The sequence below is a fragment of the Schistocerca serialis genome, chromosome 1 (assembly GCF_023864345.2).
Source record: "Schistocerca serialis cubense isolate TAMUIC-IGC-003099 chromosome 1, iqSchSeri2.2, whole genome shotgun sequence".
Classification (NCBI taxonomy): Eukaryota; Metazoa; Arthropoda; class Insecta; order Orthoptera; family Acrididae; genus Schistocerca; species Schistocerca serialis.
This window is the reverse complement of record NC_064638.1, coordinates 910,548,052-910,576,016: the sequence shown is the minus strand read 5'-3', so window position 1 is coordinate 910,576,016 and position 27,965 is coordinate 910,548,052. Positions and strand designations below refer to the sequence as shown.

At 41.3% G+C, this 27,965-nt stretch overlaps 1 protein-coding gene across 1 annotated transcript in view; it reads right to left on the bottom strand.

The window, feature by feature from the left end:
* The window catches only part of LOC126446060 (sodium-dependent serotonin transporter), a 507,897-nt gene that overhangs the window by 11,468 nt on the left and 468,464 nt on the right, over window positions 1–27,965 (bottom strand). Inside the window, exon 12 of the mRNA XM_050090978.1 lies at window positions 11,256–11,423. Within this exon, the coding sequence (XP_049946935.1) occupies window positions 11,256–11,423 (168 nt within the window). The remainder of the gene's footprint in view (window positions 1–11,255; window positions 11,424–27,965) is intronic.

The window sequence follows — 27,965 nt, the reverse complement described above, 5'->3', positions numbered from 1 at the left end:
TCGTCTTCTTTAAAGGCAAAGAGAAAAAATGAAGCGGTAGCCCATCATAGAGCCTGTGCCTACCGTCAGGTATTTTTGATTTTCCGTTGTTAAAAAACAGACGAGTTTTTCTCGTACCAGGAGGAGAAAGGAAGGATTCGCGCTCAGCTAGTGAACGAGCCATTTTAAGCGAGTAATTGTAGACCGCCATTTTGGGCTCGCTATGAATAAGTGAGGAGTATGTATTTCATATGTGCACCGATTAGAAAAATACAGTATTGTTTTATTAACAGAAATGTCGTGTGAGTTGTTATTTCAAATAGTACGATAATTACAGGAACTAATGCCCACCTGTGTACTTTGGAAAATTACGAAGGTTTGATAAGCTCAATGGGAAGACGGCGACCAAACGTAGCATTATAAAGAAGGGTAAGCACAAATCTACAGCGGAGAAAGAAACTACTTCCCCCTGCAAAACTATATAAACTAATACGAACTTATTTCCAGGTATAGCTCAGCTTATTGTGCTTGTCATTCATGCCGAAAAATTAATCTCATTAATTCAATACATTTTAAAAAGCCACGCATTTTAACATTTTATTATCATCTATTCCATTATTTTATTATATTATAATACACAAAGAATTAATTGTTTATGTGATTGTTGCCATAAACAACTTTTTTTACAATTTTCTGCTTATGGTGTGGTCATTAATGGCTGTTTCTTATTTTTACTAAATTGACGTCTAATCGAAAAATAGATGTCTGTGCCTTGAGACTCTAAGTATTATATAATTTTTCTTTTAAAAATAACATATTGTACAGTGGGATTGTGTATAGTGGTAGCCGGTGTACAAGAGAACGAGAAAGACAGGACAGGCCAGTTATTGTAACATGTATCTGAAACCTTTTTTCCTCTTGACTATTTTCTAGTGTCTTACAATATATGAATCATTTATTTGAAGTAAATATTATGAACTAAGATTTTTATTCATATCGGACAAAAAACGGATGTCATGATCATTGCAAGTACTTCTACTAACTAAAAATAAAGTTTTGATTAGTGTCAAGAGTTACATAGCTCTCAGCTTAAAGTGAATACAGCGATACGAATAGAAATAAAGAAAAGTAGTTACAATCATAGATCCTTTTCTGGTGGCAGGTGCAGATAAGAGATTCCTTTTATCCTCAAAGTGCCAGCTTGGACGGTAGCCTACACATCAGAAGCAATGTTAACTGGCAGCTGATGCTGCTGTCAATGCTTCCTTATATGAACAGTGGCCTTGTTGACAGTGGCTGATGACGTCAGAAAGTCACAATAGAGTGCATTTGCATGTGCAAACTCAGGGTGCGTCAATGAACGAGCCCACGTGCTCTCGTCTACGCTTGCTCCATATGGCCAAAATCATACAGGGTTGGTGCAACAGAAATGACACCTCTGCTACCTCTTTGGTAAAGATTTGGATAACATCTCTTTGGCGGTGCAATGCTATTCCAGCACGCCTTTCAATTCACCGCTCAGTAAAGGACTGAGCCAAGTATACTACATGATGCAAAACGCTTTTCGCAAAGGCAGCATGACATGTTATTGATCTTTTCTGTATTTGTGTTAGAAGCTAGCATTTTTCGTAGCTTCTTCAGTAAAAAGTAAGTCGTGTTACTGGGTATTAATCTTTGCGCTAACTATAAACAATGTTTCTTAGCAGTTCGGCTCAATATTTTACGAAAAATCCATCAGAAATTTTTGAATACTTACAGGCATCAAGTATGCCTTAAAAGTTTAATAATTATAATCTTTTATGTTCTGAATACCTACAGATGTAAAATACGTATTCTGATTTTCGCTGTGGCATTTCTACAGACATTAAAAGGTTTGGTTAGAATTATAGAATTGTGATATCCAAAACCAAAAATTATCATAAAGTTTTGATCCATACCTACTCTAACTGTGATTATCAGCCTAGAATTGCTATTTAAATAAAACTTTGAACACTCGATGGAAAGGAAACGGAGACACGTCACCACCCAAATTTTAAAATGAAAGTTTCCCACCTTCAGGTGGAATGTAATTGCCTTTTTCTCGTTTCTGGTTTGTACCATCTTGTGATTTAGATCGGAAGCAACCTGCTGAGAGCATACTGAAGATGAATTCTCGTCAGTGAATAAATATTTGCTTCTATATACATATTACTAAACGTAACTCTGTGCGAGTTTACCAAAGTATGTCATCTGCGATTTTCAATGCTACTAACCGGTAATATTACAAACAGTAAATTGTACTACTGCTATTTCTTGGGGAAACATTGGGACAAGATAATGCCTTGCACATGTTGTTTAACCAAAACCCTATCACCGCATAGGACACTGGCCTTCCGACCTACTATTCCTTCAACCTTTCACAGAGGACAGTGTGAGCAGCATATGACTCTCAATCTCTTTGCCATATACCTCGAAACATTCAACAGTTCTTCAATGTTTAGTACATGCAGTTTCTCAGTTGACCACCCAAATAGCTAAAACGTTGGCCATTGGTCATAAGTGAGGCAATGAACTTGAAAAATGGTCCATTGTTTTATGTGAGAACACAATAAGTTCTCGGGTTTAATGATCGCATTATATGAAATACACCTCTTGATTGCTTCTCTAAGACAGTGGTAGACATAATCAATGCTATGTGGCGATTATATAAAAAGCTGCCTCTTACCGGTTAAAAAACAGGTACATGTTCTGTCCCAAGTCACTCACCATTTACTGTCGTTATAACTACCATCTAACTACATTTTAGCTATTGTCTGATGAGGGGAATAGAGGGTGTCAAACCATGAACACCTGAAACTCTAGTATTTCTTTTCTTCTAATACATATTTGTTTAACTTCCTCAGGAGCATGTAATTTAAGCACCCTTTCCGACAGTGCATGGGGGCGACTGGATGTGTCTAACGCTACTGGAACTTTTCAGCTGGTGATCGCAACACACCATACCCCCAGAACGTGCACGCGCAAGTCATCGTCATCCGTCGAGAAGTGAAAAACTGAGAAAGATCGAATCATTAGCTTGAGGAACATACGAGTCTCATATCGACAAATCTCACTGACTGTTGCCTGTAGTGTAACAGTGAGACAGACTCAGGACAACTGTGTGTCGAGCAGAGCAGACACGGGTCCTTCCAGGAGGTCGGGTCCATCGGAACATCGGAGGATTGTTCGACGCTTTCTGATTAGTACGCGAATAACAACAACTGAGATCTGAGCGAAGTTTACAGGCAGTGCGTCACCACAAAGCATCGGGACAGATTACTGTGAGGTCCCGAGTTGGCAGGCGTCGTTTACCACACCACAGACAACAGGCATTTGCACTGTGTAGGGACATAGTTAACAGGGATATTGTGTGGCTTTCTGTGGTGTAGAGCGATGACTCCAACTTTTGTTTGTGATGGTCAGATCGACGTTAAAGTGTCCATTAACAACCTTGTAATGAGTTACAGGGAGCAGCGATTGACGAGACCCATACCTCTCCACCTTCTAGAATAATGGTGTGAGGAGATACTGGATATGATAACAGGATTGATCTGATAAATAATGAATGGAGACTGAATTACCGTCAGTATGTGACGTGTGTAGTAAACCTTGTTGTCATACGCTTCATGAAATTGAATTTTCCAGCAAGATAATCCAGGACCTCACACTGTCGTTCAAACCACAGAAGAACTGAACAATGTACGGATCCTTGACTCGTCTGCCCGATCCCCTAATTTGTTATCCATTCAGCATGTATGGAATGCGATGGGAAGAGGTACAGTTTCGCATCAGCCTCCAGCCAGTATTCTACACGAACTGTCATAGCATACGTTTCAGGCATGGCAAGAAATTCCTCAAGATGACATTCGCAGGCTGTTTGCTTCCATGCCACATTGAATACAAGAGGCCATTCGTGCATGGGGAGCTCACACCTCGTACTGATGCCCGTGATGGACATGAGAATATAATTCAGTCTAAGGACACCTCAAGATCAGAACATGCTCTCGAAAGGCGTGGTGCCAATCGTAAGTAACTATTATTTATTGACACCGCACTACAGTTTCACCTACTTGAAGATACAGTTACGGACAGCTCACTCTCCATGAGTCGGAAAGTAATTAAAAAAAGTTTTATTGTAATGGAAAAAGAGTTCATACACAATTGTCTCTCATTAATGGTTGCCTGGAGATACTAAAAGGTATCAGATAGATTATATAATGGTAAGACAGAGATTTAGGAACCAGGTTTTAAATTGTAAGACATTCCCAGGGGCAGATGTGGATTCTGACCACAATCTGTTGGTTATGAACTGCAGATTGAAACTGAAGAAACTGAAAAAAGGTGGGAATTTAATGAGATGGGACCTGGATAAACTGAAAGAACCATAGGTTGTAAAGAGTTTCAGGGAGCGCGTAAGGGAACAATTGACAGGAATGGGGGAAAGAAATACAGTAGAAGAAGAATGGGTAGCTCTGAGGGATGAAGTAGTGAAGGCAGCAGACGATCAAGTAGGTAAAAAGACGAGGGCTAATAGAAATCCTTGGGTAATAGAAGAAATATTGAATTTAATTGATGAAAGGAGAAAATATAAAAATGCAGTGAATGAAGCAGGCAAAAAGGAATACAAACGTCTCAAAAATGAGATCGACAGGAAGTGCAAAATGGCTAAGCAGGCATGGCTAGAGGACAAATGTAAGGATGTAGAGGCTTGTCTCACTAGGGGTAAGATAGATACTGCCTACAGGAAAATTAAAGAGACCTTTGGAGAGAAGAGAACCACTTGTATGAATATCAAGAGCTCAAATGGCAACCCAGTTCTACGCAAAGAAGGGAAGGCAGAAAGGTGGAAGGAGTATATAGAGGGTTTATACAAGGGCGATGTACTTGAGGACAATATTATGGAAATAGAAGAGGATGTAGATGAAGATGCAAAGGGAGATATGATACTGCGTGAAGAGTTTGACAGAGCACTGAAAGACCTGAGTCGAAACAAGGCCTCGGGAGTAGACAACATTCCATTAGAACTACTGGTGGGCTTGGGAGAGCCAGTCATGACAAAACTCTACCACCTGGTGAGCAAGATGTATGAGACAGGCGAAGTACCCTCAGACTTCAAGAAGAATATAGTAATTCCAAACCCAAAGAAAGCAGGTGTTGACAGATGTGAAAATTACCGAACTATCAGTTTAATAAGTCACAGCTGCAAAATACTAACGCGAATTCTTTACAGACGAATGGAAAAACTGGTAGAAACGGACCTCGGGGAAGATCAGTTTGGATTCCGTAGAAATGTTGGAACACGTGAGGCAATACTAACCTTACGACTTATCTTAGAAGAAAGATTAAGAAAAGGCAAACCTACGTTTCTAGCATTTGTAGACTTAGAGAAAGCTTTTGACAATGTTAACTGGAATACTCTCTTTCAAATTCTGAAGGTGGCAGGGGTAAAATACAGGGAGCGAAAGGCTATTTACAATTTGTACAGAAACCAGATAGCAGTTATAAGAGTCGAGGGGCATGAAAGGGAAGCAGTGGTTGGGAAAGGAGTGAGACAGGGTTGTAGTCTCTCCCCGATGTTATTCAATCTGCATATTGAGCAAGCAGTAAAGGAAACAAAAGAAAAATTCGGAGTAGGTATTAAAAATCATGGAGAAGAAATAAAAACATTGAGGTTCGCCGATGACATTGTAATTCTGTCAGAGACAGCAAAGGACTTGGAAGAACAGTTGAACGGAATGGACAGTGTCTTGAAAGGAGGATATAAGATGAAAATCAACAAAAGCCAAACGAGGATTATGGAATGTAGTCAAATGAAATCGGGTGATGCTGAGGGAATTAGATTAGGAAATGAGACACTTAAAGTAGTAAAGGAGTTTTGCTATTTAGGGAGTAAAATAACTAATGATGGTCGAAGTAGAGAGGATATAAAATGTAGACTGGCAATGGCAAGGAAATCGTTTCTGAAGAAGAGAAATTTGTTAACGTCGAGTATAGATTTAAGTGTCAGGAAGTCGTTTCTGAAAGTATTTATATGGAGTGTAGCCCTGTACGGAAGTGAAACATGGACGATAACTAGTTTGGACAAGAAGAGAATATAAGCCTTCGAAATGTGGTGCTACAGAAGAATGCTGATGATAAGGTGGGTAGATCACGTAACTAATGAGGAGGTATTGAATAGGATTGGGGAGAAGAGAAGTTTGTGGCACAACTTGACTAGAAGAAGGGATCGGTTGGTAGGACATGTTCTGAGGCATCAAGGGATCACCAATTTAGTATTGGAGGGCAGCGTGGAGGGTAAAAATCGTAGAGGGAGACCAAGAGATAAATACAGTAAGCAGATTCAGAAGGATGTAGGTTGCAGTAGGTACTGGGAGATGAAGAAGGTTGCACAGGATAGAGTAGCATGGAGAGCTGCACCAAACCAGTCTCAGGACTGAAGACCACAACAACAACAATGGTTGCCTTAGTAGAAACAGAAATGTTCAGCACGCAAAATTACGGAAACAAAATTCTAATTTCCCAGAATGTGTAAGGAGCTATCAAAAGCTTCTGTACGAAGGCCGTATTATCAGAACCGGTATGACAATCAGGAAAAATAGTTGTGAGCATTGAGGCAAACTTCCCACTGACGCACAAGGCTGAAGGTAGCTGTTTGGTAAAACACCGTGTCCTGGTGCGTGAAGAAATCGGTAACTTTCTGCTGCGCATCCTCTTCCGTCAGAAGTCCCTGTAATGCCTTACTCAAGGGACTGAAAGCACGGGAGAGATCAAGGCGTTACGGCATTTGCGACAGGGGGACATGCGTTAGCACGATGCATCAGCAAACTCCATCGCAGATTTCTACAACGGCGGTTTTCGGCAGACATGCCACCCAGTATACACTACTGGCCATTAAAATTGCTACACCAAGAAGAAATGCAGATGATAAACGGGTATTCATTGGACAAATATATTATACTAGAACTGACATGTGATTATATTTTCACGCAATTTGGGTGCATAGACCCTGAGAAATCAGTATCCAGAACAACCACCTCTGGTCGTAATGACGGCGTTGATACGCCTGGGCTTTGAGTCAAACAGGGCTTGGATGGCGTGTACAGGTACAACTGCCATGCAGCTTCAACACGATAACACAGTTCATCAAGAGTAGTGACTGGCGAATTGTGACGAGCCAGTTGCTCGGTCGCCATTGAGCAGACGTTTTAAAGTGGCGAGGGATCTGGAGAATGTACCGGCCAGGGCAGCAGTCGAACATTTTCTGTATCCAGAAAAGCCCGTACAGGACCTGCAACATGCGGTCGTGCATTATCCTGATGAAATGTAGGGTGTCGCAGGGATCAAATGGAGGGTAGACCACGGGTCGTAACACATCTGAAATGTAACGTCCACTGTTCAAAGTGCCGTCAATGCGAACAAGAAGTGACCGAGACGTGTAACCAATGGCACCCCATACCATTACGCCGGGTTATACGCCTGTATGGCGATGACGAATACACGCTTCCAATGTGCGTTCGCTGCGATGTCGCCAAACACGGATGCGACCATCATGATGCTGTAAACAGAACCTGGATTCATCCGAATAAATGACGTTTTGCCATTCGTGCACCCAGGTTCGTCGTTGAGTACACCATCGTTTGCGCTCCTGTCTGTGGTGCAGCGTCAAGGGTAACCGCAGCCAGGGTCTCCGAGCTGATAGCCCATGCTGCTGCAAACGTCGTCGAACTGTTCCTACAGATGGTTGTTGTCTTGCAAACGTCCCCATCTGTTGACTCAGGGATCAAGACGTGGCTGCACGATCCGTTATAGCCATGCGGATAAGATGCCTGTCATCTCGACTGATAGTGATACGAGGCTGTTGGGATCCAGCACGGCGTTCCGTATTACCCTCCTGAACCCACCGATACCATATTCTGCTAACAGTCATTGGATCTCGACCAACGCGAACAGCAATGTCGCGATACGATAAACCGCAATCGCGATAGGCTACAATCCGACCTTTTTCAATGTCGGAAACGTGATGACACGCATTTCTCCTCCTCACACGAGGCATCACAGGCAACGCCGGTCAACTGCTGTTTGTACATGAGAAATCGGTTCGAAACTTTCCTCATCTTAGCACGTTGTAGGTGTCGCCACCAGCGCCAACCTTGTGTGAATGCTCTGAAAAGCTAATCATTTGCGTGTCACAGCATCTTCTTCCAGTCGGTTAAATTTCGCGTCTGTAGCACGTCATCTTCGTGGTGTTGTAGTTTTAATGGCCAGTAGTGTACATTCTTCATTCTATGATGGATGTCTACCGGTGTTTGCTCTTCGGCAGGCAAGAAAGGAATAACAAAACGTTCGTCTGTTTGGACGCACTTAGTAATAACGTTAACACAGTTCACGTTTCCGCATTTACTGAAAACATTCTGGAACGACACGAATGCCACACTAATCCCAAGCCTACATGTCGGTGCTGCATCTACGCTGCAGCAACACCTTCAAACTGGAACTTTCCGATCGACCTTTATAACACAAAGAGCAGCATTCCACATAGAATATGATTTAATGATGTGCTATTACAGCGATTTGCATAGCTTTAAAAAGTTGCAAGTGTTTGCAGCATATTACGTTAAATGTACAATCCACGAGTAACTCTGATACAGTTTCAACTTTTGTTGTTACTCACTCCTTCACATTAGCCAAGAACATTTGAGACCACATTAGTACACTGCATTGAAACAATTTTATGAATTTACAATATTTGTCCTTAGTATTCCAAACAGAACCTTTCTCCTCACTTACAACAATTACACGATTCATGTAGATTGCTGTTTTGTTCTTTGAGAAATAAGTTACAATGAGAGTACAATACCTTTAAGCTTCTCATTTCGAAAAGGACGTGGATAAGCGGTACTTTACCTTTTATTTGCGTGATCTGAAGAGGAACGAGCCCCTTTTCCGTGTGAAATCCGATTACGTTTGCCTGTTCGCGGCTTTAGATTATAACAGCAGAAAAGGCGAGGACTGTGTTTTTTCGTCACAGATATCTTGCGTGGGTTTTTTTCCGCGTGAGACAGAGCACAGATGCCTTGCACTAGCAGACCTCTCGTTATCGGTGCGTACTGTTTACGCAACGTCATAGCAACCCGTTACTAATTATTAGCATCAATACCTAACATGTAGGGAGTATTGTATGGAAGATAGCAACTACATCAGGGAGTCATAATTTTCCGTTACATTAGCTGTGGGGCTATGTATAACAAGAAACCTGTATCATATTTCAGGCATTTTATACAACATTCGTCTATTGAGTGTAAGTGTCGGTCCTCGTTGTCAGGCGATTTGATATCAAGCTGTTTGGCGTTGCATGTTCTAATCTCACTTGTTTTATAGCTATTTCGGAGAACTTTTAATGAGATCTGCAAGACCCGGCATTTATAAAGCTTTGAAGAATCTCTTTAATTACTGTTCATAATTTACCTAAGTTTGTAGAGATTCCTCAGACGCTAAACAGTGTCCTTGAACTATGTTGTTCATGGACTCAGTATGTGAGACCATGGCAATGGCATGGCGAAACTTGATTAGACAAGCCAAATGACTTTGTGACACCACGACAGATCCACAAGATCTGAAATTCACCTATGAAAAATGCAGCAAACACTGCCTTGGTACCGTCACATTATTGTGATCGTTGTCCGCCTGCTTAGGTGAGTGGTTACGTGCTTGCTTCCCATGCACTGGGCCTTGGTTCGATTCCCGGCCGGGTAGGAGATTTTCTCCGCTCGGGGACTGGATGTTGTGTTGCATTTATCATGTCATCTATCATCATCAGGCGCAAGTCCCCCAATGTAGCGCCGAATGAAATGAGACCTGCACTTGGCGGTAGAACCCCAATGGGACATGCCGGCCAACAATGCTGTACGATCATTTCACTTTCATTGTGATCGTTGAGGCACGGTAGTGACTTACGCGATCGTAGAGAGAGGTGTACATGGAACACCCTCTTTACGATTGAGACACGCGAGAAAGTATAACGAGAACTTGCTACTACGGATTTCCACTTGACTGTATACTCTTACCTTCCTCGAGATGTGAGAACTTACATATCCGGCAAATACTATAACGCAGTCAGTTTAACATGAAGTATGAACTATATACATATCGTGAAATTTGTTAGAAGACATTTTCACATACTCAGATAAAGCATATGACAGTCACATTAGTGGCTATTTATAGTCTTAGAAATAGCCTGTAAGAGATCAACACGTTTTAGGATTTGTGGAGCGAAATCTACTGATCTATCGTCTACAGCAGTTGCCACTGTTGCACTGAATGTCAGGAATGTCGAGACGATTACAGATCATGAAAATATATCCGAATACTACTTAGATATTCCTAACAGCACGGAGAGCGTTTGCACTTAAAATCACACCACTTACCCTGACGCATTACAGGAAAATTAGGGTAATACAGGAAGTCCTTTAACGAATTGATGAATAGCAAGAACTCACAAATCTGACACCACCGTGTGTGATGTGTGTACTACTGGTAGTAATAACAAGACAATACTTGCGTAACTGATAGCAGGGACGCGAGGAGTGCGCATCGAAGCAAAGAATGCAGTTAGGTACAGACTGGAGGATAGCGAGAATATCTTCTGTGAAAGAAAGCGCACGGTATATGTGGTACCCATTCGAAATAAAATTGGTCACAAATATTCAGAATCGTGTTCCTGCAGGTTATGGTAGAGATCTTCTCGCTTGTAACAGCACACTGTACCGGAGCCAACAGTTTCAACAGACAACTCACATTCAATCGCAGCGTGGAAGAAACACTCGCGATGACATCAGGGTTAGGTATGTTTAGCAACAAGTGTGAAGAAATCCTTTCGTGCGGCAGTATGATAGCTGAATATGTGGAAATCCATGCCTCATGATGATTATGGCTGTAGCTACTACTTGATATTACGGCAGACATTTGACTCCATGAGTACAATATGCAGAAATTACTCGTGTGATGCAATATTCATGACTGAATAGGAGGATGACAGTCTTATGTGATGCACATTGGCACGGTTAGATATTTGTTCTTAATCTAATCCATAAAATTAGATATATTGGAAAATTACGCCGTTTTATGACTTCCAGTCAGGATCTTTGTACTGCCCCACAATTGTTCAACACCATACTCTACTCGATGAGCCGATTCCTTAGAGACGGGTTAGGAGAGATGGGTTTCCGATGGTAGAATTGACGGATCAGAGTGACAGTTACCTGCAGGCAGGTCCCGGGGGTGGTGATGAGCATGTAGATGATGTACAGGGGGATGCAGACGAGGGACGAGGCGGTCAGCACCCAGCCCACGCTGATGCTCCACGCGGGGTACACATACTCGCCCGGCAGCATCTCCTCGTACCCCATCAGCGAGAAGATGAAGATCACCTGCGGGCATGCGTCAGCACATGTTAGTAGCTTCAGTTACGTTGCACTTACACCATATATTTACCTCTACGTTGCGTGGAATCACTTGTGACATTACTTGGTCGATAATTCTATTTCTCACATTATCATCTATATCTTTGCTCCAACAAATGGTTCAAATGGCTCTGAGCACTATGCGCCTCAACTGCTGAGGTCATCAGTCGCCTAGAACTTAGAACTAATTAAACCTAACTAACCTAAGGACATCACACACATCCATGCCCGAGGCAGGATTCGAACCTGCGACCGTAGCGGTCACGCGGTTCCAGACTGAAGCGCCTTTAACCGCACGGCCACACCGGCCGGCTTTTGCTCCAACACAATGCTGTGCTAGTTATTAGACATTTGACATTTTATATGACGCCTCGCCACCGATATTTCTATATTTTAGCTTCACATTCTTTTCCTTTTACTTTTTATTTCATCAGAAAGGTTCGCCTGCTCAACTTACCTGTCAGCTATATTCCAAGATACGAGGGCTATCCACAAAGTACATTACGTTTTGGAATTAAAAATAAATAAAGTATTGGAATTTTTTTTATTATATACAGATGAAAGCCACACTTAAATACTACTTTTCTACATAGTTGCCATTTAAATTGAGGCACTTATCGTAGCGATGGACGAGCTTGGAAATTCCTTCGTCGTAAAATTCGGCCGCGTGCGCCTTCAACCACGTGGTTACCTCTTCTTTTGCGACAGAAAAGGTGTGATTTTTGTGGATTTCCTGGAAAGAGGCACTACAATAAACTCTCAAAGGTATTGCCAAACTCTGCACAACCTCAGAAGAGCAATACAAAACAAGCGCAGGGGAAAGTTGGGCTCAAAGATCTTGCTGATTCATGACAACGCCCGGGCACACACAGCAAATGCCACTCGTGAAGTTCTCGAATCTTTTAAGTGAGAGTTGTTTCCTCATCCGCCGTACAGTCCCGACCTGGCACCGGGCGACTTCCACTTATTCCCAGCAATGAAGAAGTGGTTGGCTATGCAGCGTTTTGATGACGACGCACAGCTTCAAGAGGAGTTAACCACGTGGTTGAAGGCGCAGGCGGCCGAATTTTACGACGAAGGAATTTCCAAGCTCTTCCATCGCTACGATAAGTGCCTTAATTTAAATGGCAACTATGTAGAAAAGTAGTATTTAAGTGTGGCTTTCATCTGTATATAATAAAAAAATTTTTCAATACTTTATTTATTTTTATTTCCAAAACGTAATGTACTTTGTGGATAGCTCTCGTATATCTTTATTTATCAAAGACAATGTCCTGACTGACTGACTGGTTGATTCATCAGCGCCCAGTCCAAACCGCTAAGGATTAAACTTGAAATTGGGACAAAGTGTGGATCTTATCCTGTAGGCATCGTTTAAGGAGGGATTTTTCGGAATTCTAACGAAGAGGGTAGAAATAGCGGATGAAGTGTTTCTTTAAAAAAATGTTGCTATTAAGGCAGTTTTGAGGCTAGCCCTATGAAAACGGGTGTTTGGTTTCTCGATCATAAACAAAGAAATGTGTGTTTCAGCCTTTTTGGAAATTTAACTCTGTTGGAGTGAAATAGTGGGTGAAAGTTATTTTTGAAGACATTTCATTATTAAAGAACTACTGAAGTATTTTAAAGCTACATGTATGAACTCTGCTATCTGACTTCTCGGTTACAAATAAAAAATGTTTCAGTGTTTTTGGAAACTGAATCCATAACGGGGTGAAATAGGGGATGGAGGATGAGATTTTTGATGAAATTTTTTTATTATGAAAGCATTTTTAAAGCTAAATCTATTGCTAAGAATAGAAACTAAGTTTGGGGATGGTGCGGATCTTATACTGTCCGAAATTCTACTCCCAAGAGGGTGAAAATAGGGGCTGAAAGGCTTTTTGAAAGTATGTCGCTATTAAGGAAATTTCATTACTGACAAATAGTGGCCAATATCAGAGAGAAATCTTTTTGGTTTGCCTGCCTCGAAAATAGATAATTGCTAAAGAACTACTAAAGGATTTTAAGGCTACAGCATGACAATTGGTACTCGACTTCTCGGATAGAAATAAAAAAAGCACGCTGTGTCAACTGCCACAAGCAAACACAGAAACCATTTTAAGTTACCAATAAATATATCAACTACGCCTGAAGTTATTACATTTTATATTATTGTATGTTGAATCCAACACCCCATATGTCAAGCTGTAATATGATTACTCACCAACAAACGCGCCAAAGTACTTGCCTCGTTGAATACTTCGGTTCCCATCAGATCACTGAAGTTAAGCAAAGTAGGGAGTGCCTGGTACTTGGATGGATTACCGTCTGATTACACCACGCGCTGTTCGCAGTTTTCCCTTTGCCATCAAGGCAAAATGGAGGAGGAGTAAAGTCCGTGATCGTTAGGCTTCCGCCAATACCCTGGATGAAAATGCAGACCTCTCCACATCGTCTCATGAAGTGAGAGCATGTGACACTGTTGACGGAGATCCACCCATGGGATGAGGACTTTACGCTCGGTGGCCCCCTTGGTTCTGTTCAACAGGAGTGGGCTATGTGCCGGCACCGGGTTTCATGCTTCCCCTTCTTTGTCACCATGAAATACAAACATGAAACTACACTATACATACACCTTATAGACCTCCATACTTTTTTTTGAGACATTGGTCTTCTGGCTGGTTTGATACAGCCCGTCACGAATTCCTCTCCTGTGCTAACCTCTTCATCTCAGAGTAGCACTTGCAACCTACGCTTTCAATTACTTTTGGATGTATTCCAATCTCTGTCTTCCTCTACAGTTTTTGCCTCTAGTACCATGGAAGTCGTTCCCTCATGTCTTAACAGGCATCGTATCATCCTGTCCCTTTTCCTTGTCGGTGTTTTCCACATATTCTTTTCCTCTCCGATTCTGCGCAGAACCTCCTCATTCCTTACCTTATCAGTCCACTTAATTTTCAACCTGTAGCACCACATCTCACATGCTTTGATTCTCTTCTGTTCCGGTTTTCCCACAGTACATGTTTCACTACCATACAGTGCTGTGCTCTAACGTACATTCTCATAAATTTCTTCCTCAAATTAAGGCCTATGTTAGATTCTAGTAGACTTTTGTTGGCCACGAATGACCTTTTTGCCATTGCTAGTCTGCTTTTGATGCCCTGCTTGTTCCGTCCGTCAACGGTTATTTTGCTGCTTCATTGACTTCGTGAGCATCAATCCTGATGTTAAGTTTCTCGCTGTTCTCATTTCTGCTACTTCTCAATACTTTCGCTTTTCTTCTATGTACTTTCAATCGATATTCTGTACATTCCTTTCAGAAGATCATGTAATTCTCCTTAACTTTCAGCCAGGACAGCAATGTCATCAGCGAATCGTTATCATTGATATCCTTTCATCTAGCACCTTAGTCCCACTACTGAACCTTTGTTTTACTTCCATCAATCCTTCTTCGATGCACAGATTGAACAGTACGGACGAAAGGCCACATCCCTGTCTTACACCCTTTTTAATCCTAGCACTCCGCCCTTGGTCATCTGCTCTTATTATTTCCCCTTGGTTCTTGTACATATTGGGTATTATCCATCTGTCTCTATAGCTTACCCCTATTTTTCTCAGAATTTCGAACATCTTGCATCATTTAACACTGTCGATCGCTTTTTACTGGTAGACAAATTATATGAACGAGTCTTGATTTTTATTTAGTCTTGTTTCCATTATCAACTGCAACGTCAGAATTGCCTCTCTGGTGCCTTTACCTTTCCTAAAGCCAAACTGATCGTCATCTAACATATCCTCAATTTTCTTTACCAAAAAATGGTTCAAATGGCTCTGAGCACTATGGGACTCAACATCTTAGGTCATAAGTCCCCTAGAACTTAGAACTACTTAAACCTAACTAACCTAAGGACATCACACACACCCATGCCCGAGGCAGGATTCGAACCTGCGACCGTATCAGTCCCGCGGTTCCGGACTGCAGCGCCAGAACAGCTAGACCACCGCGGCCGGCTTTTCTTTACCATTCTTATGTATATTATTCTTGTAAGAAACTTGGATGCCTGAGCTGTTAAGTCGATTGTGCGATAATTCTCGCAATTGTCAGCTCTTGCAACTTCGGAATTGTGTGGATGATATTTTTTCGAAAGTCAGATGGTACGTCGCCATACTTATACATTCTACACATCAACGTGAATAGTCGTTTTGTTGCAGATTTTAGAAATTCTGCTGGAATGTTATCTATCCCTACTGCCTTAATTGCTCTCAACTCCTCCAAAGCTCTTTTAAATTCTGATTCTAATACTGGGTCCCCTATTTCTTCTAAATCGATTCCTGTTTCTTCTTCTATCGCATCAGACAAATCTTCTCCCTCTTAGAGGCCTTCAATGTACTCCTTCCACATATACGCATTTAACAGTGGAATTCCCATTGCACTCTTAATGTTACCACCCTTGCTTATTTTGTTACCGAAGGTTATTTTGACTTTCCCGTATGCTGAGTCAGTCCTTCCGACAATAATTTCTTTTTCCGTTTCATCACATTTTTCATGTAGTAATTTCGCTTTAGCTTCCCTGCACTTCCTATTTATTTCATTCCTGACTGACTTGTATTTCTGTATTCCTAAACACCCCAGAACATTTTTGTACTTCCCTATTTCGTCGATCAACTGAAGTATTTCTTCTGTTCAAAACAAATGTGTGTGAAATCTTATGGGACTTAACTGCTAAGGTCATCAGTCCCTAAGCTTACACACTACTTAACGTAAATTATCCTAAGGACAAACACACACATCCATGCCCGAGGGAGGACTCGAACCTCCGCCGGGACCAGCCGCACAGTCCATGACTGCAGCGCCTCAGACCTCTCGGCTAATCCCGTGCGACCTTTCTTCTGTTATCCACGGTTTCTTCGGAGCTACCTTCTTTCTACGTATGTTTTTCTTTCCAATTTCTGTGATTGCCCTCTTCAGAGATGTCCATTCCTCTTCAACTGTTCTGCCAACTGAGCTATTCCTTATCGCTGTATCTACAGCTTCATAGAACTTCAAGCGTATCTTCTCATTCCTTAGTGCTCCTGTATCCCACTTCCTACCGTACTCTGACTAGCAGTGGCGTAGCGTGAGGGGAGACTTTGAGACATAGTCTTCCCTATATTCCTGCTTAAAAAAGATGCAATAGTAATTCATAACAAAAATATAAACAACATTCTACTAAGAGCTCTAAATGTGCTAAGACATCAGGTTTGTAGCCCGCGCCGCACCCTGAGTATCGGTGTATTTGCCTGTTTTGAGACTCGACTGCTCCCAGTCTCTGCCACCCTTCCCTTACCTGGCATTCTTGGCTCCCCTCCACCTCCCCTGTTCCACGAAGGCCGGTGCACTTCACTTGCTAGCAGGTATCGAGACTAGTCTCTGCCGCTTCTATGCTGGCTTTTAACATGGAAGTGAACAGTCGCGCGGTTTGTGTTCATAGTCATTCTTGTGTGATTTTAGTGCATATTTTCATCGTGTCGCCAGCAACTGAACAACTTATAATTTTTTTTATTAAAAACGCCTTTTTCTACGTTAACGAACGAAAAAAGTGGGAACTGAAAGACAAACGACCTACTCCTATACTCAGTGTAGTTTTAGGTGAAGCTAAACAAAAGCGCACTTTTCAGACAGCCTGGTACGAAAAGTATACCTGTGTGTGCGAATGCGGTTAATAACAGATTATATTGTTATATATGTCTCCTGTTTTGTGGTGAAAAGGAATGGTGCAATGAGGGAATTTGTACCATAAAGATCTTTGACAGAAAAACGCAAAAGCATCAGATATCAAAACGTCACCTGCAGAAAAAAGAATCATTTCAGTTATTGGGTAAAAGTAGAATTGAGCACGCCTTTTCTGAAGCCGCTCGCCTGACAGCACCAAATATGACGAACAAGTTGCATCCAACAGGAGAGTATTGGCTCGTCTTATTAAGGCAATTGTATTTATTTGTAAACAAGAACTAGCGTTTTGTGGCCATCGAGAAGACGAATCCTCTACCAACAACGGTAACTATCTGGAATTGTTAGATTTACTAGCTCAAGGAGAGCAGTTAGTCTGAGACCATCTGTCATCATCTGTAACCTTTAAAGGAACTTCTCCAGATATACAGAATGATTTAATAGAAGTGATGACTCTGGCAGTTAATGAGAAAATAAAATCTGAAATTCAGAACTGCAATTTATTTCGAGTCAGGCTGATGAAACATTAGACATGTCGTGCAAGAGACAATGATTATAATATTCAGGGATTGTATTGCAGACAAAACTGAGGAAATATTCGTTGGATTTTACGATGTTTCTGGAGATAAAACTGCTGAAGGTTTGTCAAACATTATTCATGCAGTATTGAAAGAATGGAATGTGGAAGGAAAAGTGGTTAGCCAAACATATGATGGCGCTTCAGTAATAGCGGGCAGGGAAAGAGGACTACAACAATTGGTGAAGCAGTTCTGTCTCTATGCGCTGTTTATTCATTGTTACGCACATCACCTGAATTTAATACTGTTGCATGCCTCTAAAATCATATGACAAGTACGCATGTTTGTAAGCAAATCATTAAAACGAACTGTATTGCTAACTGAGGAAGGATTTAAACTGCCACATGCAAGAAACACCTGCTGAAACTTTCTTTCCAGGGTAGTTTCAACAATATCTAGTCATTTCTCAGAGTTATATAGTGTTTTTAATTACATAATTGATGATAGACTCTCAATGGGAACCAGAATCTTTGAGCTGTGCTATGGGAATGAAACGACGAATGGATGATCCTACGTTTGTCTACTTGCTTTGCTTCTACCGTGGGTGCTTTGTTTATGTTGATCATCTCTTTAACGTTCTTCAGTCAAAATTTGTCAGTATAACTGCTTAGCACGACGAAATAAGAACTGTTTTGAGAAACTTATGACAATTAAGAACGGAAACATTCGTTCTTGAATGCATTAAATGCAGCTTGTGTTTGAATGGCAACTTATCAATCTGTGACAGTCAAAAGAAATCTCTCAGGGCACTAACTTACGAGATACTGGATTTGCAAATTGTTCGGACGGAAAGATTTAAACACTTTATCCCAAATTTAGTTTGTTGAACTTCTGAACGAAAAGTGTTTCCCAAAATATCAAAAAGAATTCCCAAAGTTGAAACTGCTTCAGTTATTAGAACAGTACCCTTTTTACGAAAAAGAACAACTTGAGAATGAACTGTGTAACATATACGCTGATGAGAAAAAGCACTTATCTCCAATCTCCAAGAATCCTCTTAAAACACATTGTCAACAATGATTTAAGCTCTGTTTATGAAGAAACAACGAAGTTCCTGCGTTTGGTTTTGACCCTACCTGCAATTATAGCAATCATAGAACGAAGCAAGAGTACTCGTAAACGAGTGAAGAATTATTTAAGGAGTTCAATATCCAACACCCGGCTATCGTATTTGAGCACGTTAGCAATAGAAAAGACACTACTTGGAGAGCTATCCAGTGATCAGATCTTTGTATACCGAGTTATAGACTTATTCGTGTAAAGAAAAGACAGGCGCATTGCATTTGTGTACAAGAAAATATAAGTGCTCTTCTCTTGCTGCTGGAGTTCTACAAATTTGTCATCGTTTCTTGAACAAGTTAGTTATTATTATTATTAGTGGCGGTGGTAGTGGTAGTGGTAGTGGTAGTGGTAGTGGTAGTAGTAGTAGTAGTAGATGTTCTTTTTGTTGTTTTATTTGATGCATTTTGTTTCATTTGTTTAAATTATTGTTTATCGTACTATTTTGTCTCCCTTTAATAACTGTAGAGTCTCCCCAACCTTTACAACCACGCTACGCCACTGCTGACTAGACCCTTAATCTTCAGCCTACCCCTCATCACTACTATATTGTGATCTGAGTCTATATCTGCTCCTGGGTACGCCTTACAGTCTAATATCTGATTTCGGAATCTCTGTCTGACCATGATGTAACTAATTGAAATCTTCCAGTATCACTCAGCGTTTTCCAGGTATACCGCCTTCTCTTGTGCTTCTTGAACAGAGTATTCGCTATTACTAGCACAAATTTATTACAGAACTCAGTTTTTCTCCTCTCTCATTCCTTGTCCAAACCCATATTCTCCTGTAACATTTTCTCTCACTTCTTCCCCTGCAACTGCCTTCCAGTCCCACGGGTATTAGGTTTTCATCTCCCTTTACGTATTGTGTTACCCTTTCGATATCCTCGTATACTTTCTCTGTCTCTTCGTCTTCAGCTTGCGACGTCGGCATGTGTACCTGAACTATCGTTGTCGGTGGTTGTTTGATGACGATTCTGATAAGAACAACCCTATCACCAAACAGTTCGCAATAACACATTCTGTGCTCTACCTTTCTATTCATAACGAATCCTACTCCCGTTATACGAGTTTCTGCTGCTGTTGATATTACCCTATACTCATCTCACCAGATATCCTTGTCTTCTTTCCATTTCACTTCAATGACCCCTACTATACCTACACTCCTGGAAATGGAAAAAAGAACACATTGACACCTGTGTGTCAGACCCACCATACTTGCTCCGGACACTGCGAGAGGGCTGTACAAGCAATGATCACACGCACGGCACAGCGGACACACCAGGAACCGCGGTGTTGGCCGTCGAATGGCTCTAGCTGCGCAGCATTTGTGCACCGCCGCAGTCAGTGTCAGCCAGTTTGCCATGGCATACGGAGCTCCATCGCAGTCTTTAACACTGGTAGCGTGCCGCGACAGCGTGGACGTGAACCGTATGTGCAGTTGATGGACTTTGAGCGAGGGCGTATAGTGGGCATGCGGGAGGCCAGGTGGACGTACCGCCGGATTGCTCAACACGTCGGGCGTGAGGTCTCCACAGTACATCGATGTTGTCGCCAGTGGTCGGCGGAAGGTGCACGTGCCCGTCGACCTGGGACCGGACCGCAGCGACGCACGGATGCACGCCAAGACCGTAGGATCCTACGCAGTGCCGTAGGGGACCGCACCGCCACTTCCCAGCAAATTAGGGACACTGTTGCTCCTGGGGTATCGGCGAGGACCATTCGCAACCGTCTACATGAAGCTGGGCTACGGTCCCGCACACCGTTAGGCCGTCTTCCGCTCACGCCCCAACATCGTGCAGCCCGCCTCCAGTGGTGTCGCGACAGGCGTGAATGGAGGGACGAATGGAGACGTGTCGTCTTCAGCGATGAGAGTCGCTTCTGCCTTGGTGCCAATGATGGTCGTATGCGTGTTTGGCGCCGTGCAGGTGAGCGCCACAATCAGGACTGCATACGACCGAGGCACACAGGGCCAACACCCGGCATCATGGTGTGGGGAGCGATCTCCTACACTGGCCGTACACCACTGATGATCGTCGAGGGGACACTGAATAGTGCACGGTACATCCAAACCGTCATCGAACCCATCGTTCTACCATTCCTAGACCGGCAAGGGAACTTGCTGTTCCAACAGGACAATGCACGTCCGCATGTATCCCGTGCCACCCAACGTGCTCTAGAAGGTGTAAGTCAACTACCCTGGCCAGCAAGATCTCCGGATCTGTCCCCCATTGAGCATGTTTGGGACTGGATGAAGCGTCGTCTCACGCGGTCTGCACGTCCAGCACGAACGCTGGTCCAACTGAGGCGCCAGGTGGAAATGGCATGGCAAGCCGTTCCACAGGACTACATCCAGCATCTCTACGATCGTCTCCATGGGAGAATAGCAGCCTGCATTGCTGCGAAAGGTGGATATACACTGTACTAGTGCCGACATTGTGCATGCTCTGTTGCCTGTGTCTATGTGCCTGTGGTTCTGTCAGTGTGATCATGTGATGTATCTGACCCCAGGAATGTGTCAATAAAGTTTCCCCTTCCTGGGACAATGAATTCACGGTGTTCTTATTTCAATTTCCAGGAGTGTAGAATGAGTGTTTGAATTTCCGTTTTCAGATTTTCTAGCTTCCCTACCACGTTCAAGCTTCTAACATTCCACGCCCCGACTCGAAGGACGTTTTTCTTTCTTTCTCATGGTCACCTCGCCCTTGGCAATCCCCTCCTCGAGGTCCGAATGAGGAACTATTCCGAAATCTTTTGCCAATGAGATCATCATGTCACTTTTTCAATTGCAGGCCACATGCCCTGCGGATACACATTATTTGTCTTTAATGCTGTGGTTTCCATTGCCTTCTGCATCCTCATGTCGTTGATCATTGTTGATTCTTCCGCCAGTTTCCCACCCCAAGTCCAAGAGCGTGCTCTGAACCTCTATCCGCTTCTCTACCCTCTTTGACAAGGCCGTTGGTAGAATGAGGGTAACTTCTTATGCCGGAAGTCTTCGGTTGCCAATGCTGATTATTAATCAAAATTTAAGCTGTGGTGAATTTCGAACCCGAGACCGAGGATGTTTTGATTATTCATCATAGACGCTACCCTTTTTTTTTTTTTTTTGCTAATCTCATTTCGTTCGTTAATGTTCATTGCATTTGCCCGGGGTTGACGTCCCTTGACACCTGTTCAAGTTATTACAGAGGGCAGCTAACCTTCTGACCGAACACGGTGAACTACCGTGCCGGCTTCCCCTGGACTACGAGTGCATGCTTATCACATGTATTTAAAACCAAAAATTCCCACACTTCGCATAGGTAAGGCGCCATTGCGTGAAATAGAGAAAAAGCTTTTCAGTTAGTCGGCTTAACGTCCCTTCGGCACTCCCAGCAAACAATAGCACACAACTTTCCTTTTTACATTTAATAATATAGTTACGATATCAGAATGTAGTGCTACTACTCACTCTTTCTATATTTTCGTTGTCTGTTTTTAAATATCTATTTATGTTATTACACTTTTTAACTTATTACACTATTGGCTGTGAGAGTTTACAATTTTTTTTTCTTGCTTCATTATACTCCCGTAAAATTGACTTGTGCTTTCATATTATATATTTATCAAATTTCTTTGTCTACAGCCGATGTTTTGAAATATATCTTAGTAATTTTCATGCATGAACCAGCAGTTATCTATATCTTTACCATGTTTTACTTTTTATAACACACATCTACAGTGGATTACTGTTTGATTTGTTTACTGTTAGTATATGATTAGTTATAACCGTGCTTTTACACCTGACACACCAACTCTTGAGTATGGATTCATGTTTGTTATTTTGATGTTCAGCAGTTCTGTTGGGGCCGTCTCTATAACATTGCCATATTGATATGACGTGACGTGATACTATAATTAGATATCGGCTTTAACAGATATTTGATTATACAACTTTATGCACAGCTGATAGTGCGCTTCTGGTTGCTATATGTTGTTTCCTTTAGACACACACTGTAGTTATGGCTATTAATTGTAACCGGTAGCGACAATAAAGGATATATAGACATCCACATGCCACGTATTTTATGAAATATTCATCAGCTGTCAGCAATCGCCTCCAAGAAATGTTGAATCACAGAAGAATTTATGTAACTGGAGTCTGTTATTGTTCTATTTTCTCGACGTGTTTCGCAGTATGTCTCATCAGATGAGCTAATTACGAAATGTTACTATATGATGAAAATGGTTGTATGGTCAATCGCGCACTACAGACTCCATATCGAGGAGAACTAACGACAAAACACCAGGTGCTTCGAGAAGGTTCATACAATTTCGCAAGACTATATTATGAATGAAATTAATAACTAGGGGTGCATTTTATATTGCCATTTCAAAACTAAATCCACTTTGAGACAGCTGTTTACTGCCGGATCATGTGGTTGCTGGTAGTGCTCTACTTGGCGCGGCTACCTCACACTTTGCTTCGAACAAAAGGCATTTTGTGTTTTGAGTTTCAACATGCGTAGCTCAATTACACCTGTGGTGTAGGATTTTTGTCGAGGGTGCTGCACTGCACCGCCGGCCGTAACGGGCATATACAAGGGTGGTTTGATAAGTCTGGTAAAAATGGAAGAAAAATGATTGGTTTCGTAAACAGCTCACCTTAGTTCTCGACATAGTCTACTTTGAGGGATATACACGTAGTCTAGCGATCCTCCAGTATTTTCATTCCATCTGAAAAATAGGTTCTGTCAAACTCTGCAAAATATTCGTTGACTGCAACTACGACTTCCTCGTTCGATGAAAATTTCTTCCCAGAAAGCCAAACATTCCATTTAGGGAACAGGAAGACATCACTTGCTGCTAAGTCAGGTGAATAGTGTGGATGAGGAACCAGTTCAAAGCCCGATTCATGCATTTTCCTCATTGTTTTCGCTTATGTGTGGGATGGTGCATTATCCTAGTGAAAGAACACTTTTTTGCGTGCCAACCCTGGCCTTTTTTAAGACAACATCTGGATTTTTGTCGTGCTTCTCGTCGTGGGAACAGCGAAAATTTGTAAAAGAAGTTAATACTTTAATTCTAATCTTAACTGTAAAAAAAGTGCTTCGAACGTCTATATTCATGCCAGTGAAAGACATGTAAATCGGATTGTTCTTTGGGAAATAAAAACTACAATTTATATCAAGTTCCTATCTTCATTCATTTAGAAGATATAGTCTAATGGAACTGGATGACTCTTTTTTGAAACAGCCTGTATATTATTCACAGTCCCACTGTAAAAACATATATAAAGGTCTAAAAGTACAGATAGCGAGTGATACTACAATCAATTTAAGCTATATATTATTGTAATTGTTAATTTGGTTTAGGTCTTGTAGGTACACGCTTGTTATGATACAGCTGCAGGTATGTACAAAAGAATTGTTGAGAATTATGCAAGTACTGGATGCGTATTACAGTAACAAAGCCCAAAAAATTAACAAAATAAGGTATAATATGCTCAACAATGGGACTAGAAGGAACAATGATGGTTAAGCAATAGTTAAGCAAAAAAGTTATAGATGTGGTGTAAGGCATCAGTATGCAGTGATACATAGTTCAAATTCTTTGGTACTTCCAGTATAGTTACAACAAAATATAATCACCGTGTCAGCATTTTATCACAAAGAGCAACGAAAATACGGTTAATATCTCATAATTTTTGGACACACATCGCCGGTTTAAACTTTACTGCTTAAGCCTTCTTGAAACTTCTTTTGTCAATATAGCCAATATACCAAATGTCCATCTTCCAAGTAATTATTGTGAGACATGCACTTGTCATTGCTGTGATACTGTTCCAGGTCGACTGACTATTGTTGTCATTAAAGCAGTCACTGAGCTTAAGTGTGTTAGCGAAAACACTGCACTGGGAACTGCTAGAGATGTATTTGGAAATACAGGTAAGGATTTCAGTACTGCAAGGGTTACAAAATAAACCAATGAGAATACGTGATGTGGCCCTGTGAGTTTTTCGTTGCATTCTTCCCTTCCTCTGATCATGTAGAACATGCGTGTAAAACTTGACGCACGCACGATGTTCTGTATGCGTGCAGTCCGAGGCTCGGCCTGTCTCGCACATGTCAGCGTTGCGCGGTCCTCCTCGAAACTACTGTACTTGATACAGCGCAACATTTCATTAGCAGTAAGATGCGACGCTCTTTCTTCCAGTATTAGGTGTGGTATTTTGCGGTCGGCACGACTTTCTTCAGTTCCGCAGAATAGTGATATCAGCGCTGTTTATCATTCGCTATTTATTCGTAGCATAAATGAGTTCAAAGGTCCAGTGGTTGGTTGCGCAAAAAGAGGCAGTCTATCGATCTATCATCCCAACCATTGAAAATGAATGGAAATCACAGGAGAAAAGGAAGAAAATTCTCAATATCTATCATACAGTCACATAATAGACGGGTATTACAGATTTGTTATGGATGGTACTACAACACAATGCAAAAAGAGTAATATTTATTTTTTGAAGAAAGAGTAAAAAATTACAACGATCGACAAATTTGTATGGCACTGATTGTTCTGTACAGCAAAATGCCTTTTCTGTTAAATTAGCAGGTACGGAGCACAGATGAAATTAGTGGTATGAATAGTAAATTTTCTGAAGTTCCAAGCATTATTACATGATCAGTTGCAACAGCTTTAAACGGAATTGAACGAAGAGTATGGAGACGTTATATATTACTGCAAAGAAAGTAGGCTAAATCCAGGTGCATAACTGCAGCTGTTTTTTGTCTTAAGACCCTGTATTGTTGAGTTTCTGAAGCAAAAAGAAAAGCAGGAAGGGAAATAAGGACATTCAGAATCGATTCCAGACCTTTCACTGCAAGTGGACTTGACAGTAAGACGTTGAAAGATGATTTATGATTTGGTGGGGATGCATTTAAAAAGAAAATCGCATTGTGGAAGGGGTGACTGACCAAAAAACCATCCATTTCTCTGAGCTCATGGGCTTTACAGAAACCGCGACTTCATTGCGGCGTTGAAGGAATTACAGGAACAGTAGTCTAAACGTTATGAGGACACTGCCAGTCCCACACTTGTCTTTGAGTTGCTTTCGAGCCTGTTTGATGTTTCAGTTGAATGCGCTCCTCTACTTGTGCAGACGGGACCGATCGATCCCTAGCGCAATTAACGTTTAAAAGACAAACTTTTTTAGGATAAACCATTGCAGGAGCTCTACATTGTTTTCCTTGGGAAGGGGTTCCACGTCCCCATAATGAGGTTGCAAACTTGATACAATATTGCAATCAACATATGTGAATGATAGGCTTATTTCGATCATGAAACTAATTGAGTCACGATTACGTGGCAACCGAACTAACAAAAATCTACATAATTGTCTATATGCGGATAGTTTGTACCAGGTTATGTTTTTAGAATGCCAAAAGTTATTAAACAATACGAAAATATCTTTTCGTGTATGATGTATGTTGTTATGAAATGTGAAACCAAATCAAATGGCTCATAGCACTATGGGACTTGGGACTTATCATCTGAGGTCATCAGTCCCCTAGACATAGAACTACGTTAACCTAACTAATCTAAGGCAATCACACACATCCATGCCTGAGGCAGGATTCGAACCTGCGACCGTAGCAGCCGCGTGGTTCCGGACTGAAGCGCCTAGAGCCTCTCGGCAACTGCGGCTGTGAAACCAAGGTCCATGCAAAGTGTTCCTTGCAAACTGCATTGCCATCTAAAAGTGGCGCGTTCACAGTTTCGTGTTCACAAATTTTGGAGCTTGGTTGTTGCATGTCATATATTCCGTTTTTTCGAATGATATTTGTAGTCCTACGTTTTTCTCAACTTCTTTAAGAATTTCAATTTTGTTTTTGAGCTGTGGTAATATGCCTAGTTAAAAGTGCTGGATGATCTGCAAAGGCGAGGAAATCTACTCTAATATAACTTCTGCCTAATTTGATTTATTGATCTATATTTTGACTCGACTTTTGCACTCGCCATTCTGAAATATAGTTAAACAGTAATGGAGAGAATCTATCTACCCATTTAACACCAGTCTTTAAATCAAATGGCTCAGAATTTTCTCCCATGAATTTTTCAGAGCTAGTGTTCAGTTTTCGTTTTCTTAATCAGTGTTAGAGTTTTATTATCTGGCTCTTCTTTCTTTAAAATTTGGTGAAGAGATTCACAATGAACTAAGTCGTTGACCTTTTTGAAATCCACAAATGTACAGACGATAATGTTACTGGTAATCCATTGGCGTCTAAGGATTAGTTTTAAATTAATAATTTGTTTTGGACAGGATGTGTTTTGAATAAAGCCTGCTTAGTATTCACCAGTTCTGTGTTGCAACTGTTCTTGGGCTCAATCAACTAAACACTGCGAGAGAATTTTGTATGTGACTGGGAGAAGAAAGGTTCCTCAGTAACTATTAATATCTGTACTATCTTCTTTTTTATGCAATGGATGAATTAGGCATTTTCCCAGTCCTCAGGTATTTTATCAGTATGCCAGATATGTCCTATTAGTTGAGTGACCTCTTTTATGGTGTTAGGGCCAGCTATTTTAGTAGTTCTTCAATAGCATCATCTGCTTTATTGTTTTAAAGTCTCTCAATTTCTTTAGTTATTTCGATTTCGTCAGGCTCTTTAGAGTTAGGGTTGGTGTTATTAGTTTTCCGTGATTGGAATTCGTACGCTAGTTCTGGACATTTTAAAAGTTTTTCAAAGTAATTAGCAAGTACCTTACACTTTTTCTGGTTGTTAAGAGCCAAACCGCCATTTTCATTTATGAAGCAAAGACTTTGAGGTTGGCAACCGGTTAGTTTTGTTTTGAATATTTTATAAATGTTCCTTGTAATTTTCTTTTGAAATTCTTCCTCGAATTTTAAATGTTGAGCATTTTTGTAATTTCTTTTAGTCTGTCGAATTAATTTAGATATTTCTTTTCTTACAGTTAGAAGGGTGTTGTATGTATAATGGTTTTTGGTGTATTTTCAATTTTGTTACTATTCTAATTTTTAAATGTCTCATTCCTAGACTTAATTGTTGTTCCACAATCCTCATTCCACCAAGGGTGTTTTTGCTTCTTTCGAAGCGAAATTAAGTTTTGTGCTGTTTTGATGTATTTTTCATTTAGGCTTTGCCAACTGTTGGATTGTTTTTTGTCAGGGTCGATTGTTACAGAT